This window comes from Conger conger, chromosome 1, assembly GCF_963514075.1.
Source record: "Conger conger chromosome 1, fConCon1.1, whole genome shotgun sequence".
NCBI classification, from domain to species: domain Eukaryota; kingdom Metazoa; phylum Chordata; class Actinopteri; order Anguilliformes; family Congridae; genus Conger; species Conger conger.
Window position 1 is genome coordinate 44,085,132 of NC_083760.1, and position 20,079 is coordinate 44,105,210.

General features: G+C 41.4%; 1 protein-coding gene across 2 annotated transcripts in view; it reads right to left on the bottom strand.

Moving 5' to 3' along the window:
• scfd1 (sec1 family domain containing 1) overlaps positions 1-19,685 on the bottom strand; it is a 105,484-nt gene extending 85,799 nt beyond the window's left edge. The window contains exons 1-9 of one of the 2 annotated variants that reach the window (XM_061240232.1): positions 19,391-19,685; positions 18,680-18,750; positions 16,204-16,292; positions 16,027-16,117; positions 15,807-15,929; positions 11,520-11,607; positions 11,111-11,200; positions 6,645-6,700; positions 3,611-3,696 (exon numbers count right to left, since the gene is read on the bottom strand). In XM_061240232.1, coding sequence (XP_061096216.1) covers positions 3,611-3,696; positions 6,645-6,700; positions 11,111-11,200; positions 11,520-11,607; positions 15,807-15,929; positions 16,027-16,117; positions 16,204-16,292; positions 18,680-18,750; positions 19,391-19,421 — 725 coding nt within the window. In that variant the 5' untranslated portion in view covers positions 19,422-19,685. Of the gene's footprint in view, positions 1-3,610; positions 3,697-6,644; positions 6,701-11,110; positions 11,201-11,519; positions 11,608-15,806; positions 15,930-16,026; positions 16,118-16,203; positions 16,293-18,679; positions 18,751-19,164; positions 19,314-19,390 lie in introns of those variants that run through there. The other variant, XM_061240242.1, reaches the window with a different exon arrangement.
• Positions 19,686-20,079: the final 394 nt, after the last annotated feature.

Sequence of the window (20,079 nt, forward strand, 5' to 3'; positions counted from 1 at the left end):
TCAGAGGTATGGCAATCAGTTTTGAAACGTGTTCACACGTCATCTATCTGGGCTCATCATGATGTGTCAGTGTAGAGTGGTTCACAGACTTCACTGGTCTAGGAGCAAACTCACTTGTATTTAACCTGGTACCAACCCAAATTGTGAAAGATGTCATCAGGGACCAGCTACCCTTGCCCACCTGTTTTGGACCTGCCCCTCACTTTCTCAATTCTGGAAATCGGTTTTCAACTCAATCTCAACCATTACGTCGGTCAACATCTCTTCCCACTTTGTTGGCTTTGTGGCCTTCCTTACACTGCTAGCTATCCTGCCATCCTGATGCGATGGAAGGGCCCCAGTCCCCCATCCCATTCTCAATGATATTTTAGGAAACTGGAAAAAATGAAACATTTCTAAGCGGAACCGGCCCCAAATTTGATAAGATCTGGCAGCCTCTCCAGGATGCTGCTAATTGATTCTGCCTCTAATGGCTGAGTAGCCCCCCTCTAAACATATGCCATTGTTTTTTAGTTTTTTTATTCATTTATTTATTTATTTATTTCATTTTATTCTATTCTTTTTAAAAAAAATTAAATTTCTGAATTAATTTTTAAATTAGTTGATTGATGTGGGTTTGGGAGGGGAGGGAGGGATTTACATTATTACATGACATTATTGGCATTTGGCAAACACTCTTATCCAGAGCGATGTACAGTTGATTAGACTAAGTGGGTTGGGTGGGTTGAGGCATTTGCTGTTGTATCGTTTTGAATGTGTTCAATAAGATTTTATAAAAACCATGATTAAAAAAGTCAGTGTTGTCTGGTGTAATGTAAACCAGCAAGCTAGCTAACGTTAATGCAGTGGGGATACATTATTGCAATAGCATTGCTCATCTAAGGTTAGTGGAGTGGGCATACATTATTGTTAGCTAACATTCACAATACCGTTGCTTAGCAACCAATAAACTACTGTTCAGCGGAAGAACACTTTTCCCACAAACTACTACATTAATTTAAAGTTTGTCTTAATTTCTTTTGTGCAATTTTGAAAGATAAGTGTGGTAACCATTGTATAAAAGCGTTATGGAACTCGAACCCATGGTATATCGTAGATTTTGGCACATCTAGGGGGTGTAACATCCCACTTGCTGTGCCAATATCCATGATATACCACAGGTTCTCATTCCATAACACTTAATTATACCATCTCTTGTAGTCAGGTTGATTTATTGAATAGCTAGTCCTATATCAAAGCTACCATTTTATTGATTTGATAACCGCCAAGAGGGCCCACATCACCTCGCTGCAGAAGAAAAGCCTACCCTGGACCCCTCTAGCATCCAGCACTACCGCTCGGCATCTTGCCTTCCTTTTCTATCTAAAACAATCGAACGAGCCGCTTCTAGTCAACCTCTCTGGTCGCCCCTTCCAGGTTACCTGGGCTGATACAGTATTGGCCCCTTGCCACAGGAGTTCCCCAGGGCTCAGTCCTGGGCCCGCTTCTTTTCTCTCTTTACACTAGATCCCTTGGCCCTGTTATCACTGCTCATGGTCTATCCTACCTTCTTCTCATTCCCACCACCTGAGACACAGGTTTCAGCCCGCATCTCTGCGTGCCTGAGTGACATCCAGAGCTGGATGGACAACCACCACCTAAAGATCAGCCCAGGTACGAGTGAAAGTCTTCCTTCCTGCTCTTACCTCTCCCCATCTAGATCGCTCCATTTCCCTAGGGGATACCTCACTGATGCCATCACCCTGTGCAAGGAACCTCGGCCTGGTGATGGACAACAGTCTGTCCCTCTCCGAGAACAGGCGGTGACCCGGCCATTCAGGTTCCTCCTATACAACATCCGGAGAATATGCCCCTTTCTCACCCCTTACTCGACCCAGCTCCTGGTCCAAGCCATGGTTTTGTCCTGCCTGGACTACTGCAACTCTTTCCTGGCTGGCCTCCCAACATCCGCCACCAGACCCCTCCAACTTATCAAGAATGCAGCAGCTCGTCTGGTCTTCAACACTCTCGTCACCCTCATGGCTCTCATCAAATTCAAAACATTGGTGCTAGCCTTCCAAGCAGTTAAGGGGTCAGCCCCAGCTTACCTCCAAAAGATCATCAGACCCTACACACCTGCCAGACCTCTCCGTTTGGCCAGCACAGGAGGCCTGGCGCCTCCCCCTCTCCACACTTCCACTTCCCACTCACGATTACTGTCTGGTTCTGGCTCCACGGTGGTGGAACAAACTCCCCATGGAGGTCAGGAGGTCTCTTGCCACCTTCAAGTGTAGACTGAAGAGGCACCTCTTCAAGCTGCATCTCTCCCCGTCCCTCCCTACCTCCCTGTAAACCTTAACTGTTGTCTTTACCCGTGTTATTTACTTGTATCATCAGGATGATACCTTTGCTAGTTTTGTTTGGCTAGGTAAGCAGTTTTCACACATTTGCGTGTTGCAGTATTATTATTTAAAAAAATACAATAAAACCCTGGTTATGGGTATACACTTTGCACTTTGCTGTAAGTCGCTCTGGATAAGTACTTCTGCCAAATGCAATGCATGTAATGTGATGAATGCTTGGAGGTCGGAAATTGGAATTTTCAACTGGGGACTTGAGCTTATCTGGATTAAATGCTTAAATTATGTGTAGACCTTTTTAAAATCACCGTCAGTGTAGCCGTTTCCTAGATATGGGGCAAAGCTTCTCAAAACAAACACGTCAAGTGACGCAATTTCATCCAAATAAGCTCAAGTGAAAAAAGAGTGGCAGTGGACCTCTAACACCCTAGTCATATTGTAGGTTAGCTACTGTACTACAGAGTATAAACTGTCGATGCACGGTACCTTCACTGAAATCAAGATATTTCAAGAAAGGGCTATTCATTGGCGGGAAAAAATGAACAACAAAAACAAGAGCAAGCAGGACCTTGTTCAGCTGTGGAGTAGAGTGCTCATATTTGCCACCTGGTGGTGGTTGTGTGAAACAAACCCTAAATCACTACAGACTATGGGTAATTATGAAATTATGGGTATGGGTGATCACTACGGTCAGAACCTCGCAAGTATTATTTCCTGGCCAGTGGCATTCTTGCCGCAGAAGAAACCACCAAATACACGAAAAAAAAAAGGAAAACCGGAAAGCAGCAGTTGTGCGAGTCCACAGTGAACATGATCATTTGTTGTAGTTCTATCTAAAAAATTATTTCACAATAATTTAATTGAATACACTGGAACAATGTATGCACTGTCTTAAAGCCTCTGTGACCTTCCAATGAACTAGACCAAAAATTATATTAAATGCATGAGTTCCTTTGATTATAAGGCAAACTCATTGCCTTTTGAGGTTCCTTTTCTGTGGGGACGCCACCTTTGGAGGGAGCTCACTTCTAAGGATGCAGGCAGCAGGCCATTTCCTTCTGAGTGTCTGATAATGCCATGCAAATAAAATACTGTTCATGTGCTTTGCAGGATTAGTATTATCTTGTGTACCAGGCACTGAATTCTTCAAAGGACTTGATGTATGATCAATCAAGTATCATAGAAAATACATTTTACAAACAATCCTAATGGCATGTGGAGTCATAATACTTGTGCTGATGCTCTTGATCAGAGAGAACGCAGTGACACACCTGAATTGGCTGGCTCCCATGGTATCACCGGTGAACAGGCTGTTACGGGCATCCCTCAAGTTCTCCCGCAACTTCTTGTCCAGTTTCTGTGGTGATCAGAGAGGTTGGGCTCAGCTTCATCCCCCACAAGACAGGCCACAGAGCCAAAATGGTCACCCCATGTGGGAGATGCAGCTCAGAGTCAGGAACAAAGAGCCGTCTGTCTTGACTGGGACAGCATGTGCGTCAGCACCACAAGCATCCATTAAGGCTCTGGATCAGCTTTCTCACAGCATTCCACTGAACATAAACAGCACAAAGCACAGTCTTCCCCTGAATATCACACACATCTTAAACCCTCTCCATTTCTCAATCAAAAGTCACCCAAGAATTCAAAAAGGCAAGAGTTACTGCTCCGTATAAAAAGGCAGTAAGCTAGAAAGAGGCAACTACACACCCGTGTCTATATTATACCAAAAATCATAGAAAGAGTCATTCATGACAAAATTTTTCTGGTTTAGGAAGTATTTTTCAACAGAGGCTTGTTAACTTTGACTGATTTTATTATAAAGGAAATATACGAGGGCAAGTACTGTGGAATGGCGATGCTTGATGAGCAAAAAACATTACAGTGGATCACCAGATACTACCGTATAAATTAAAAGCAATTGGTTTTACTCATGAGTCTTTGCAATGGATACATGACAGGTGAATCTATCATAGTCATATCATAAATATGATGGCTAGTATGTACAAACTGAAACTGCCCAATCTAAGAAGCAGGTTAGGGAGACAAACAGTTCTTTGGAGAAGAATGGAATAAAATCTAAAATCGGTTCATACGGTCAGGGAACTAATTCCCAATTCACCATTGGGCCATAGGGAATTTCAAAAGACCAGGCCAAATTGGATTAAAAAAAAAAAACGGAGAGACAGAACTGGAGGGGTCAGCCATTTGGTGTGCACGCATACCTCTCAATGGGGGTAGCATAACAGACCTCATGCTGATATCCTACTTTAAGATCCCAAACTTTGCAATAGACCTGACTTTTACTTTTTGTTTTTGAGTTGGAAGTTGGCATCTCAGACCTGCACCTTGGTCTGGCCTTTCACATTTCATCTGTGGCCTTTTGGAATATTTGCCTGTCTTTTGGTTCTTGAGCTTTTACTTTGGCTTTCGTTGGATTACTTTGGGTGGAAACAAGCTGTGGGTTGGTATAGTGTTCCATTGATTTGCATTGTTTTAAGGAAGATGAACCACGTTTGTAGATAAGACGTGCATATTTTTGTAACTTAATAAATCTCTTAATTTTCACCTGGTTGCAAGTTGTACATTTTGATAAAGGTTGATCAACAGGTTGCTCTGCCCATCACTGAATTTGCAGATATAATTGATAATTAACTGTTTATCTTCTATATATTTTACATGCTGGCTCAGTGGGGTGTTTTAACAGTTGATACACTTGTTTTCGGTATTTAAAGTGCCAGATTAAACGAGTGTAATGGCGGTTAAATCTGCTGGATTCATAGAATAAACATATTTAACTTAATAGTTTTAAGAAACACTTGAAAAATTGGCTCCTAGGTAAAATCAGAGAATGTACTACTTTAAGTTTAAATAATGTGTAATCTGCTGAATGTGTGTTGACTTTATAATGAGTAATGAGTAGCTTACATGCTACATCATATTCCTGCCTTCCAGCCAAGTCTACAGGACCACAATGGAAATAACCCATGTGATTTTACAGCAAAATCTTGATAGATTAACCCCTCAGAATCCATGTCGTCTACAACTTATAATCAGTCACTCTTCATTTAATTTAATAACTTTGATTCTGTTTTTCCTAGAACCACAGTTTTTCTGGCTGCAACATAGTAGTTGACAAATCAGACTTTTAAATCTAATAGCCAATCTGTTCGAGGCAAGTTCTCTCTGTGCGATGCAACCCACTTCCAACACAGGGGAGAGGCTACAATCCATTATTTTTGCCTAGAACAGTCTATATGGTTAGGATATCTCTCAAGCCTGTTGAACAGGCCATTGCTCAGCAACCCACAGAAGCACAGCAAAAAGCTTCTTGATTAGTGAAATGGAAACAAAAATCTACTTTGACTATGACTTTAAATTCAGACTGAAATATTCAGTTCATCTAAAATGGGACATACTTAGATACATTCTTTACTGTATTTACAGTGAGACCGCTTGAGACTTCCATGTCACAGCAGGGCCCAGCAGCCAGAGGTGCTGACAGCGCAGTTCTGTGGGGTGACTGAAAATTCCCGCTCTCCAGGCAGAAGCTCAGCCCGTACCAATCCCCATTCGCTTACAGGAGGAGCCAGGGGGAAAAGGCACATACGAGAGGACTTGCAGAGAACTGCAGAGACACCAAAGAAGTCAACCAGTCAACTCCCTGGCAATGCAAACAGTGCCAAGTGCCTCTCTGCCAAATCTTTGACGGAAACTGTTTCGAGCTGTGGCACAGCTAAATGCTGACAAAAACACCTTTGCATGTACTTGTTTATTTTGTATAGTTACTGTACTGTACTGACAAAATACATACGCAACACATGTTACTGCTTTATAGGCCTTCATATAAATATCAGAAATCCTGAGGCACTGAAAAATGGCAGTACATGTTTAGTAATAGAGTATTTAGTAGTATCTAGTAAGTATTTGGAACCTGCTCTGGCAGAGTACAGTTGAGGACAGTGGGACTGGTGGGGGGAGCAACTGTGAGTCTGGAAGGTATGGTTGCCAGTCAGTGCTTGCCTAGGGTTGTTGGGAGATGGGTGGGTCAGTTCTGGGTGTGGCCCGGGACCCCTGGCAGAGTGCTCCAGAGAGGACGATATATTAAACAGATTTTTGGAACAGGGAGTCAGAGAAGGAGCTAAATCCATCCGCTCCAAGCATCGACCCGGTGTTGCAGTGCTTGGGATGGTGCAACAGGAACGGTATACTTATTTTTCCAAATAAATATAAAAGCTGTGCCGCCCCCTCCCTCATTCACAGGGAGTGGGAAAAGTATCTCTTATGCAAGGGAATCCGTATTCTTACCACAGCCACCATCTCTGCCGCATTACCTCTTGGACAACGGATTATGGGCACGGCACCTGAAGAGAACAGACAAAGAAAAAAAGAAGAAGCAAAAGTGTGTTACATAGAGACTTTCACAGTAAAGGCTGGGTGTCCCCTAGTGGTCTGTGGTGAAGGAGCCTCTGTGACTGACTCAAAACAGGCAAAGGACAGTCAAGACACTGAGGGGACAAATGCATAGCTTTACACAAATTAAGGCAAGTTCCATCAGATTACATTTCGGCATGCTTTTATCCAGAGGGACATTTTACAAACAACCTATTTGCACAGCCGTATATTTCCTGAAGTAATATCGATTAAGCACATTGTTCAAGGATATAACTGGGACTGCCTAGCCTGGGATTAAAAATTCAACAAGTCCAGTTCCCTGCTACACAACGTCGTACAACTGCAAAAGCAAAAAATAAAAAGCTGCAAAAATGTGGGAGACGTCAACATCCAATCAACATCATCTCACAAAGCCAAGGCACTGCCATGCTGAATAGCACACAACCTTTCCGTAATTCAGGCCAGCAGTTTTCGGCCCTCCTGGACTGAGATTTAAAATCGTTGTCCAGAGCTTAGTCAACATGCAGTTATCTTTTGCCAATATTCTGCAATGCTCAGTCAGCTCAAAACATCTCAACAAAAACTCCAATGCTCTCTGAAAATGACATCATTGTATTCACTTAAAGCATATATCATGTGAAAGCAGCAGGAACATTAGGTAAAATGTTTTAAACATATTGAGAAAAATATGATTTACACAATACATTTGGGAAAGAAATGAGTCCTGTTAGAAAATAAAGCAACTCAATGCAGCACAACAGTGGCTTTATTGAAAGGTTAGTGAAAGGAATATAAATCCTACACTTGAGAATTTACTCAGTTTCAGCTGTCTTTCATTATTTATTCAAGTTCAGAACTTCCTTTTACCATGAAAAATATGAGTTTCCTGAATAGGCAGATGGATTCCTTTCCAATACAGTGCCATCCCATTGTATCTGCTGCACCCTAGTGTCCAGAAGTGTATTGCAATATTTGTCCAATGACCACTTGACAGCTGGTAACACATCACATTTTTGGTTGTCTGTGTATCAACCTCCAAACTAAGTTTAGCCTTGCTCCATTTAGGAATTAGTATCAATTTGCCCCATTTTGAGTGTGTTGTCCATTTTTTCTTATGAGCTCACAGGCTAGTTATTACAGGCCATACAAATTCAGTCTCCTGCTGCACAGAAAAAAATGCTTCATTGAATAAGCCTAAGCTTCAATTCGCTGTACCTACCGTGCCCTCCATAATGCTTGGGACAAAACAAGTCATTTATTTGCCTCTGTACTCCACAATTTGAGATTAAAAAAAGAATAAATCACATGGAAAGTGCAGTCAGATTTTAATAAAGGGCATTTTTATACATTTTGGTTCCAGCATGTACAAATTACAGCAGTACTTATACACATTAGGCAGGTGTAAAAAAATGCAGTAAAATAAGAATGCTTTCAAAAATAGAAATGTTAATCGTTTTTTTATCAATTAACAAAATGCATGAAGAGAAGAAGTGAATGTGAATGAACAGAAGAAAAATCTAAATCAAATCAATATTTGGTGTGACCACCCTTTGCCTTCAAACAGCATCCATTCTTGGTATACTTGCACACAGTTTTTGATGGAACTCAGCAGGTAGGTTGTTCCAAACATCTTGGAGAACTAGCCACAGCCTCAAATGCTTCTGTCTCTTCATGTAATCACAGAGACTCCATTATGTTGAGATCAGGGCTCTGTGGGGGCCAGACCGTCACTTCCAGGACTCCTTGTTCTTCTTTACGCTGAAGACAGTGCTTAATGGCATTGGCTGTATGTTTTGGGTCGTTGTCCTGCTGCAGAATAAATTTGGGGCCAATCAGATGCCTCCCTGATGGTATTGCATGATGGATAAATATCTGCCTGTACTTCTCAGCATTGAGGAGACCATTCATTCTGACCAAATCCCTAAACTTGCAAGGAACCTCCACCATGCTTCACTGTTGCCTGCAGACACTCATTCTTGTATCACTCTCCAGCCGATCGGCGAACAAACTGCCTTCTGCTACAGCCAAATATTTCACAAGTGCTGCACCCCAGTTCCTGTGTTTGTGTGCATTGTTGAGTCACTTGGCCTTGTTTGCAAGTCGGAGGTATGGCTTTTTGGCCGCAATTCTTCCATGAAGACTGACCAGAATTCTCTTTCATCTGCTTTCCTTGGCCAAGCACTGCGTCTACGGTCCTCAACGTTGCCCGTTTCTTTGTGCTTCTTCAACAGAGCTTGGACAGCACATCTGGAAACCCCTGCCTTGACATTTCTGCCTGGGAGAGACCTTGCTGATGCAGTAGAACTACCTTGTGTCTTGTTGCTGTGCTCAGTCTTGCCATGGTGTATGACTTCTGACATTAAACGGTCTTCAGCAACCTCACCTTGGAAGCAGTTGGCTGTTCCTCACCCAGTTTTAACCCACCTACACAGCTGTTTCTGTTTCAGTTAATGATTGTGTTTCAACCTACATATTCAATTGATGATCATTAGCAACTGTTCGGTATAACTGGGTAATCACACACCTGACAATATGTGTACAAAATCCCTGATTTTGTGCAAGTGTACCTAGAAGAATTGATGCTGGTTTGAAGGCAAAGGGTAGTCACACCAAATATTGTTCTTCTGTTCACTCACTTAGTTTATTTTTATCAATTAACAAAATGCTATTAACATTTCCATTTTTGAAAGCATTGTTACTATTACGGTCTTTTGCACAAGCAGTTCAATTTCCTTTCGCTGAAAGAACTGTACAGGTTTTTTAACTTGATCGGGATGTCTGGTTTCAAGATGCCTCTTAATTCTGACTGGTTTTAAGCTCTCATTTGCCAGAACATCACCGCAAAAGCACACATTGTGGGTGGTCCATTTCATTTTTGACTTGGCAGGTGAAGCCGTATCTTATATATTCCTTCTGATAGTGCCGACACTTAGTGGAAGAACGCACAGACTGAGGATCCAATCCATTTCTTTCTCTTGGAGGAACAGTATGGAAACTCCCAATTGTGCCTCTACTGAATAATAAATAAAAAAAAACGATAGATTTCCATTTAAACTAGCACTGCTGCCTCACAGCAAGGAGGTCCTGGGTTCGAATGCCGGTCGGCCGGGGCCTCTCTGTGTGGAGTTTGCATATTCTCCCCGTGTCTGCGTGGGTTTCCTCCGGGTACTTAGGTTCCCACCCACAGTCCAAAGACATGCAGGTTAGGCTGATCGGAGAGTCTAAATTGCCCATGGGTATGAGTGTTTGAGTGAATGGTGTGTGTGCCCTGCGATGGACTGGTGACCTGTCCAGGGTGTATTCCTGCCTTTCGCCCAATGTATGCTGGGATAGGCTCCAGCCCCCTTGCTACCCTGTTTGGGATAAGCGGGTTAGAATATTGAATGAATGAATGAATGAATACATTCAGACAGAAAATCATCTCGCGACACCTCCCATTTTTTTGCCGACCCCCATGGGATCGCGCCGCCCAGTTTAAGAACCGATGCACTAGACCAGTGGTTGATCTTTTAAGTATTTCTTGGCAAACTGTAACCTGGCCATCCTGTTTTTGCGGCTAACCAGTGGTTTGCATCTTGCCGTGCAGCTTTTGTATTTCTGTTCATGAAGTCGCCTGCGGAAAGTGGTCATTGACAAATCCACAACTGGCTCCTGAAGAGTGTTTCTGATCTGTCAGACAGGAGTTTGGGGATTCTTTATTATGGAGAGAATTCTTCTGTCATCAGCTGTGGAGGTCTTCCTTGCCCTGCCAGTCTCTTTGTAATTAGTTAGCTCACCAGCGTTCTCTTTCTTCTTAATTATGTTCCAAACTGTTTTTGGTAAGCCTAAGGTTTGGCCAATGTCTCTAAAGGTTCCACTTGTGTTTCTCAGTCTCATGATGGTTTCTTTGACTTTCACTGGCAAAACTCCTCATGTTGATAAACAGCAATAATCATTTCCTCAGGTGATTAAAGGACAAGAGGAAAGACTAGGTGCCAAGAGCGTTCTTATACCTGCATTAAGGAGGCAATTAAACACACCTGAGCAATTACAAACACCTGTTAAGTCATGTGTCCCAAACATTAAGGTGCCCTGAAAAGGGGGCAGACTATGTATAGACACCGCTGTCATTTCTAGATGGCGAAACCAAAATGTATAAAAATACCCCTTAATAAAATATGAGAATGTGCATTTTAACCATGTTAATTGTCCAAATCAGAAATTGTGGCAAATCGACACATAATGGGTCTTTGTCCTAAACATTATGGAGGACACTGTATATTTTGTAGGTTCTCATTCAAATGAACCTAAAAACATTCAATTGAGAAAATATAGAATTTGGCACCAAGACTCTGAATATGCCCGACAGCGGACTGCACTCATGATTGCACCGAACTCACCCAAAGTGACAAAGAAGCAGAAGAGACTATCCACTATTGTGTCCATGATGACCTCCATGTCTGTGTCCATGATGTCAGGCTTATTAATTGCTGCCATATGAAATGTAAATTAGGTTAAAGAATACAGAATACAATCACTCTGGAAAACAAATCAAACAATTAATCATTCAATTTTCCTAGCCTGCTGTCAAATCGATGAGATGGAAAAATATGTTGTAATTAAACATTGATATTCACCAATTACAGTACATTACAGTTTAGGTGCCACATATGAAATGGTTATAAAATCTACATTGTTTAACCACTCATCTAAAGGGCTGAAAGTGATCAACATAATAAGCTGCTCAAAGCATGAAAAAAAAAAAAGAAAAGAAAATGAAAATAAATAAATAAATAATAATAAACCTACCGTGGTAGGAAATAAGTTCTTTGTTTTGGTTGCACAAGACAAACATATCATCCTCCAGTGTGATGAAGTTCAAATACTGATCAAACACCTACAAAAGCAAAATTACAGGTTTGTTACAAGCTGCCTTTTTCAGGCTGGATGGTGGATGGAAGGTTCACTAAGCACATGGCAAACAGTAACCAATCAGAATGGACATTTCATGGCTGCCGGGTGACTGGTACGGCACTGTTCCAGTGAAGTGCTGACCAGGGCCAACATTGGCTGACAACCTCACAAGGCAGTACAACATTGCACAGAGAGGAATGCTTTTAGCCAGTAGAGCTACGACATCCCATCATGCACCACTCAGCCTATTCTTCACAAACGGGCACCTGCAGTCCACAGGTACCAGCTGAGTATGAACTATACCGGAGGCAAGCTGGATGGCTCTAAATGAAATTGACCAAAAGTGAGATTGCCCCTCCCAGTTACAAAATAATATAATTTATACTTTGTTATTTATCTGACACTTTTGTCCAAAACAACTTAGAGTTGGTTAGACTAAGCAGGGGATAATCCTGCCGGGAGCAATGTGGGTTTTAGCTGTGCAGATGTTATCATGGCTACACCGGGGCTTGAACCACCAACCTTCCAGGTCCCAGTCTTGTACCTTAGCCACGAACCAACAGGTTGCTCCAATAGCTGCTTTTCTGTTCCCAGGCAACTATGATAACTGGTAATAGGCAACATAAAATAAACAACGCTATTTTACTTCCCAAGCAGTAGAGAGGACCACTAGTGGCAGTGATATAGGCAGTGCAGCAGGCACAGCTGCACTTGGGCCCGTGGTTTAGGAGGGCCCATGTATCCCTGTGTCTTATACCAGAATGTCCATTTTTTTACAGGTATTGTATTTTAACCACTAACTGGAAAATTACACACAGACAACATTTGCTTCAACAGTAGTGTTTATAGATCCTTAAATAAGCAAACTCATCTCAGACATGGTTATTACATTTTATTTTTTATAATAGGCTGATCATGCTAAATTTAGACTGTGTGTCTGTTCTACAAAAAGTAGTTATATTGTATGAACTATTCAATGAAATAACTTGGCAGGGTAATTCATTTGGTGTTAGTGCTGCTGGGAAATATGTTTTCCAATGTGAAGTGTCTTGATCATGTGTACATAGCTTGTCTAATGCATAAAATATTGAGCGCCATTTAAGTGCCTTGTGTGAAAATGCTCTTGAAGCACAAGAGTGTTTCGCCGAAAGTAATTTCATTCTCACATTGTTCAACCTTGATTAACATTAGTCAAGACCGTAATTTAACATTTAAGTCCGTAAATGTACTTCACTGTACATTGCATTCAAATTCACCAAGGAAGCTGCCAATTCTCTCCCAGCAGTTTATTATGTTGGTTTGTTCAATTGCCGGACCGGTTTTCTGCTGTAAAAGCTTTCCACCAATGTTAAGTCAGAGCTGTTTTTTTATAAAACTTATGATATAGAAAGTATAAATTGGTTTGGTAGTTTAGTTTTATCAACTGCATGAGGAGTTGTGTCCATAATAAGAACAAGACTAATAAGTACCTGCATAAATGGTAAATGGTTGGCATTTACAGTCAGGTCCATAAATATTGGGACATCGACACAATTCTCATCTTTTTGGCTCTATACACCGCCACAATGGATTTGAAATGAAACGAAGAAGATGTGCTTTAACAGCAGACTTTCAGCTTTAATTTAAGGGTATTTACATCCAAATCAGGTGAACGGTGTAGGAATTACAACAGTTTGTACATGTGCCTCCCACTTTTTAAGGGACCAAAAGTAATGGGACAAACTAACAATCATAAATCAAAACTTTCACTTTTCAATACTTGGTTGCAAATCCTTTGCAGTCAATTACAGGCTGAAGTCTGGAACGCATAGACATCACCAGACGCTGGGTTTCATCCCTGGTGATGCTCTGCCAGGCCTCTACTGCAAGGTGATTGACTTGGCCATTGCATAACATGCCACTTCTTTGCATCAAAAAACATTTTGGTTGCTTTCGCAGTATGCTTCGGGTCATTGTCCATCTGCACTGTGAAGCGCCGTCCAATGAGTTCTGAAGCATTTGGCTGAATATGAGCAGATAATATTGCCCGAAACACTTCAGATTTCATCCTGCTGCTTTTGTCAGCAGTCACATCATCAATATTTACAAGGGAACCAGTTCCATTGGCAGCCATACATGCCCACGCCATGACACGACCACCACCATGCTTCACTGATGAGGTGGTATGTTTTGGATCATGAGCAGTTCCTTTCCTTCTCCATACTCTTCTCTTCCCATCATTCTGGTACAAGTTGATCTTTGTCTCATCTGTCCATAGGATGTTGTTCCAGAACTGTAAAGGCTGTAAACTCTAATCTGGTCTTCCTGTTTTTGAGGCTCACCAATGGTTTACATCTTGTGGTGAACCCTCTGTATTCACTCTGGTGAAGTCTTCTCTTGATTGTTGACTTTGACACATATACACCTACCTCCTGGAGAGTGTTCTGTTGTGAAGGGGTTTTTCTTCACCAGGGAAAGAATTCTTCTGTCATCCAGCACAGTTGTTTTCCATGGTCTTCTGGGTCTTTTGGTGTTGCTGAGCTCACCGGTGCATTCTTTCTTTTTAAGAATGTTCCAAACAGTTGATTTGGCCACACCTAATGTTTTTGCGATCTCTCTGATGGGTTTGTTTTGATTTTTCAGCCTAATGATGGCTTGCTTCACTGATAGTGACAGCTCTTTGGATCTCATATTGAGAGTTGACAGCAACAGATTCCAAATGCAAATAGCACACTTGAAATGAACTCTAGACCTTTTATCTGCTCCTTGTAAATGAGATAGTGAGGGAATAACACACACCTGGCCATGGAACAGCTGAGCAGCCAATTGTCCCATTACTTTTGGTCCCTTAAAGTGTGAGGCACATATAGAAACTGTTGTAATTCCTACACCGTTCACCTGATTTGGATGTAAATACCCTCAAATTAAAGCTGAAAGTCTGCAGTTAAAGCATATCTTGTTTGTTTCATTTCAAATCCATTGTGGTGGTGTATAGAGCCAAAAAGAGGAGAATTGTGTCGATGTTATGGACCTGACTGTATATAGCGCCTTTATCCAAAGCACTGTACAATTGATGCTTCTCATTCACCCATTCACACACACACTCACACACCAACGGCGATTGTCTGCCATGCAAGGCGCCAACCAGCTCGTCAGGAGCATTTGGGGGGGTTAGGTGTCTTGCTCAGGGACACTTCGACACAGCTCGGGTGGGGGATCGAACCGGCAACCCTCCGACTGCCAGACGACTTACTGCCTGAGCCATGTCGCCCATAAAATATAAATATACTGTAATTTTTTCCAATAATAATAGAGAAGACAAGTTGAAAGATAAAACAAAAGCTAAGAAATTAACTTATTTTCATACACTATTTCATATTTTATTGTAAAAACGCATTCAATGAATTAGGCATACAAGCACAGTGAACAATACATTCAGTGAATTTATTGTGTTGTGCTTTTCCTCTGATACTGACACGAGTACCCTACAGGCCTAAGCGTTAGTTATGTAAACATCCCACCTATGGTTACTTGATTATACAAATATTATAAAGTATCGCAAACGATGTATCGTGTCCCAATAATCAAAGTAACTCATAAGCCAAATAAAATCCAAAGTAAGTAAGTGTCTGTAAAATGTCTGTCTAATGGTGCTTTCTGTGTGTGTGTGCGTGTAGGTTATATGTGTTTGCTTGCCTGCATTCACATGCCTGCATCTTAGGGTGAGGAAGGGCCCATGAAAAAAATCTTGCCCATCCAAACTAGCTGCCGCCACTGAGGACCACTATATAATCAGCATGAGCATTCCAATAATAGAATGTAGAAAAAGTGCTGAGTGACTTCATTCATCCATTTACAACCAAATGGGAAATAGAAAAATAAAAATTATAATAATCTAAAAAAAAAACATCACACTTTATTAGGTCATTATTAGAGCAGAGGATAAGACTAGATTGGGTGAAATAAAAACCAAAACACAGGATCAGACGGAAAAAGCACACTGAATAACACTCAGTTTAAATCTGACTTGTTATACTGATCATCTGAATTTTAGACTGCAAAATACTTGTGCATGGATGCTATATCACATAAGATTTTTTTACCCCCATCAAGCCATTGGGGAATTGACTTTAAGGACATACCCTCTGACACCAGTACATAAGTGGAGGTGCATAACTGGTATTTAGGGAGAATAAGACAGACCTTAGTGACTTGGTTCACAGCACTGGCCCCAAGTGCTGCACTGGCAATGTCTTCCAGTTTGCTTCTGGAAATTGCAGAGATGAAATTTAGGTAGTAAGACTCGTACAACTGGTTCCGAAGGTCCTACAGGGAAGGAGGGAAAAACAATGAGATCTCCCTCTGGTCGGTTTTCCATAAATCCGCATGCATTGTGTGAACTTGCAGTCGGGTGCTTGTATACCTGGCATATCCTCTGGATATTCTCCTCTGTGGGCAGCACAAAGTAGATGGCAGGAACATCTGGGATAGGGTCTCGATCTGAATGGAGTAGTCTACAACACACAATTGTATACATCAAACAGCGATACATACAGACATCATAAGTAGGAAACCTTGCCATTGGTGCTTAATCACTCACAGGTGTAAAGTTATGCCCATGTCTCGCAACTCTTTGACAGCCAGCAAAGGAGAGATTATGTCTTGGCCAAACCGGTCGTAGATTAGTACCTGCAAGGGTAATAGTAAATAAGTTATATATAGCTTTTTATAAATATGAATATTCCAAATCAAGTTTCACACAAACAAATCCACATTTTGAACAAAAATTTGATTCTCCAATAGCCTCCTAAAATATGTGAATGTTGAGCAGTGTTTCCTGTACAGATGTTGTATGTTTATGAAATAAAACCAGTCTTTACAGGGCATGAAACATGTATTGTAGTCTGTAAGAACTTGGACAGTAATACAATTTCTGTTCGTTTGGCTCAGTTCTAGAGCTCATTGGATTTTAATTGAAGCAATGAATAATATTAAAAATGCAGACATTCACCTCTAATTTGAGGGTACTTACATCCATATCAGGTAATCTGTATAGGTAATCAGGTAATCCTTTTATAGTCCCACCATTTTGGGGGACCAAATGTAGTTGGACATTTGGCTTCTCAGTCATTTCTGATTAGTTAGGTTTATTTAATCGCTTCCTTGATGCAGGTACAGGAAAGCTTTCAGCTGCTATTTTTGATTCAAGGCTTGGGATTGCCTATGGAGTCTGCTATTGGCATCTGTCCACATGAGCACTAGAGTTGTGCCAATGAAAGTCAAGGAAGCCATTTTGAGGCTGAGAAATAATATCCGTGGACCTCGGATTTCCCTGCTTCCTTCCCATGAACCAACACTTGCCACACACCTCCACCATCAGAATGCAGCCAAGGTCCAACACATAATGAATTTCATTTTTATTTTGGCTTTGACTCTCCACCCAAGTTTCCTCTCTTACAGACCCGACATCCAACAATTTGCATAGCTCTTTTTACATAAGAGGTGAGTTGATCTGTGAGAATTTTTGTAGGATTCCCACAGGGGGGAAAAAATGACAGTGCATCCGCAATATTTTTAGCATATACATTGTGGAAGGGGACTGCCTCCGGCTATGGGGTGGCATATATTCCTAAACATTATAGTGCATTGCTTGTCGGGGACTGTGTCACGACTGCCAATTTCATTATTACAGCTCTATGATCAGACACACAAACTTCCACCACATCCAGATCAGATAATGTTAGATTGCCAGTAATCAGGAGCAGTGGTGGCGCACGGCTGAAGCATTGGCCCTGATCACCTCGATGGATGGAGGGGATGTGGCTTAGAGAAAGCGTGTCATTCTCCGGATCATTAGATCTCCTCAGACAGGATCGTAGATGGTGTAGCCGAGGCAGTTAACATGGGTAATTGGAATTGATAGGGTACACTTGGCAACTAAATCGGGAGAAAATGGGAAAAATCCCCCAAAATTTTAGTTGTATGAATATGACCCCGAGTATATAACACATGGAATTAAGTACATTGACAATAAAAAGGGACTGAAACCCCAGTGTGTGGTATGTAGTGAAGGGCTCGCACAAGAGAGCATGAAACCATGAAAATCTGGAACCACTGCTTTTTGCATCAAGAGGCATTAGCAGCCAAGGATATGGTGCCAATGCTTGATGAAACATTGAAAGATGTCATCCACATTAGTGGTGAACCATATCAAACGGAGTGCCAAGAACAGCCAGGGTTTTACAAATCTGTGCAAAGACCTGGGCTCTGAGCACATATACAGGTGTTGTATCACTCGGAAGTGTGCTGGCTATCAAAGAGAAAGGTGTCATGCTTTTACAAACTTAAAACAGAAATCGCATCCTTCCTTTCAGAGGAATAACTTGCCTTATACTGAGCTGTTAGACAACGAAATCTGGCTTGCACGACTTGCCTATCTTGTTGAACACATAAGCAAGATACCCAACTCGTGTGAGCCAGAGGGGATACAATATTTTTGAGTCTGACAAAATCGCTGTGTTCAAAAAGAAGATTGGTTACATAATTTACCCACAATGCAAAGACAGACATGACATATTTCCCAACACTTGTCATGAAGCACAACGGCTGGACACAATGGCCAAAAATGGCCTGAAAAGTACTCTCACGGCACATCTCACTAAACTGCCAGCTCGGTTTCACAACTACTTCCCAGAGAAACACGGAGATGATCAATGGATATGTGACCCCTTCGGAATCGACATGGAAACCGTCACGTTGCCAAGCAATGAAGAGAATCATATATATGTATATATCATCTCAATTTATTAATTAAGAAACAGATGAAAAGCTAAGTGTCCAATTACTTTTGGTCCCCTAAAATGGATGGCCAACACGGATCATGCGATACGGATGTAAATAACGTCAAATTAAAGGTGACAGACTGCACTTTAACGTCATATTCACGGTTTCATTTCAAATTCACAGTCCCGGAGCACGGAGACAAAACAAAAATTGTACCATTGTCAAATATTTACGGACTGCACTGTATGTTTTACTACCGGTAAGGTGTATAAATAGCTAGAATAATTTGGTACCTTCCATACTGGTTCAGCTGCAGCGTTTTTCATTGGAGGAGCATTGAAATTCAACATCCGCTTCAGGGCAGCTAAAGGAAAGAAAAATGTTATAAGTACGAAGATTCAACAGAGCATTCGCTTTCTTTCTATCTAACGTTGGCTAGTAACGTTAACTACGGAATAGCTATTGTTACCCGTTTAATCAAATTAGCCTACAAATCCTGTAACAGTTCAGACCGCTAGATAGCGACACAACAAATGTTAATATTTCCAAAGCAGCAGCTTGTTGACATTTTATTTCAATCCAACCTTAGCTAAAACGTAAGACAGGTAGAACCGGCTAGTCAATAACGCACAGCTAGTTAGGTAACGTTACAGACGTAGCTAGCCTAGTCTAAGGGGATCAGATATAAAAAGTCATGTTTGTGAACCCATTGAAAGTTTGACAAAGAGCTTGTCGTCCACAATGTGATACAATGTTGTAATGAATATTCGTGACTAACGTTATTTATCTTGTTATCTAGTATTATTGCTTCCCGTAAAATCCAAAGGGATGAGTTAGGGGACTCCAAACGCTACCAAGTTTCCCTGGTGTACACATGAGGCAATTAAATTCCTGCTTCCCGATTACTCTTCGCCTGCAACATTAGCAATACAGAATCCATGACTTGTGAAGTATGTGAAAAGTCAAAGATAAGATTTAAAAAAAAAAAAAAAACATTAACAAACCAGTCTGTTTTTCCCTGATGGAAGCTGCCATCTTTCTTTTCGTGCGTCGGTGACGAAGCGGCGGATGACGTGGCTCTTGCTCTTGCTCTTCTTCTTCTTCTTCTTCTTCTTCTCCTTGTATTGCGTCCCTCTTTAAATCAGTTATACCCAAAATCAGGGGGGTCCAAGGATTGAATGCGGGTGGCCACTGTTCGATACCTACTGTATATCGTGCGAATCTAATCAATCAGACTGAGAGCGAACTTCAATAACACGCCTTTATTCTCGTGCTCCTCCACACATGTATCTCCTGCACTATACGTCTCATGTCAATGACGTCATCAGTATACAACATCCCCCCCTTACTTGGAAATAAAATCCAAACTGTATTATCCAGAACTTACAATACCTCCATAACTGGACATTGCTCTTAAACATTTTTTTTTCACAGAACATCAATTATTGTTATTATTCATTCTCTCACTTGAATAAACAAAAACAGTTTTCAGAACAGTCCTCATTTTATTTTAGAACAAACCCTTGTAGAGGACTGTTTTCTTCTAGTGTTAGTTCACTTAATGACAAAGTCATTCAGCCTCTGTGGCCGCTTGGTCTGCCTATGGGGTCTTTCGTATCTGGGTGTGAGAGGCTCAGGTATGATCCTCTCCGTGTGAGTCTCTGTGCTGGACTCGGCAGTGTCACTGTTTCGG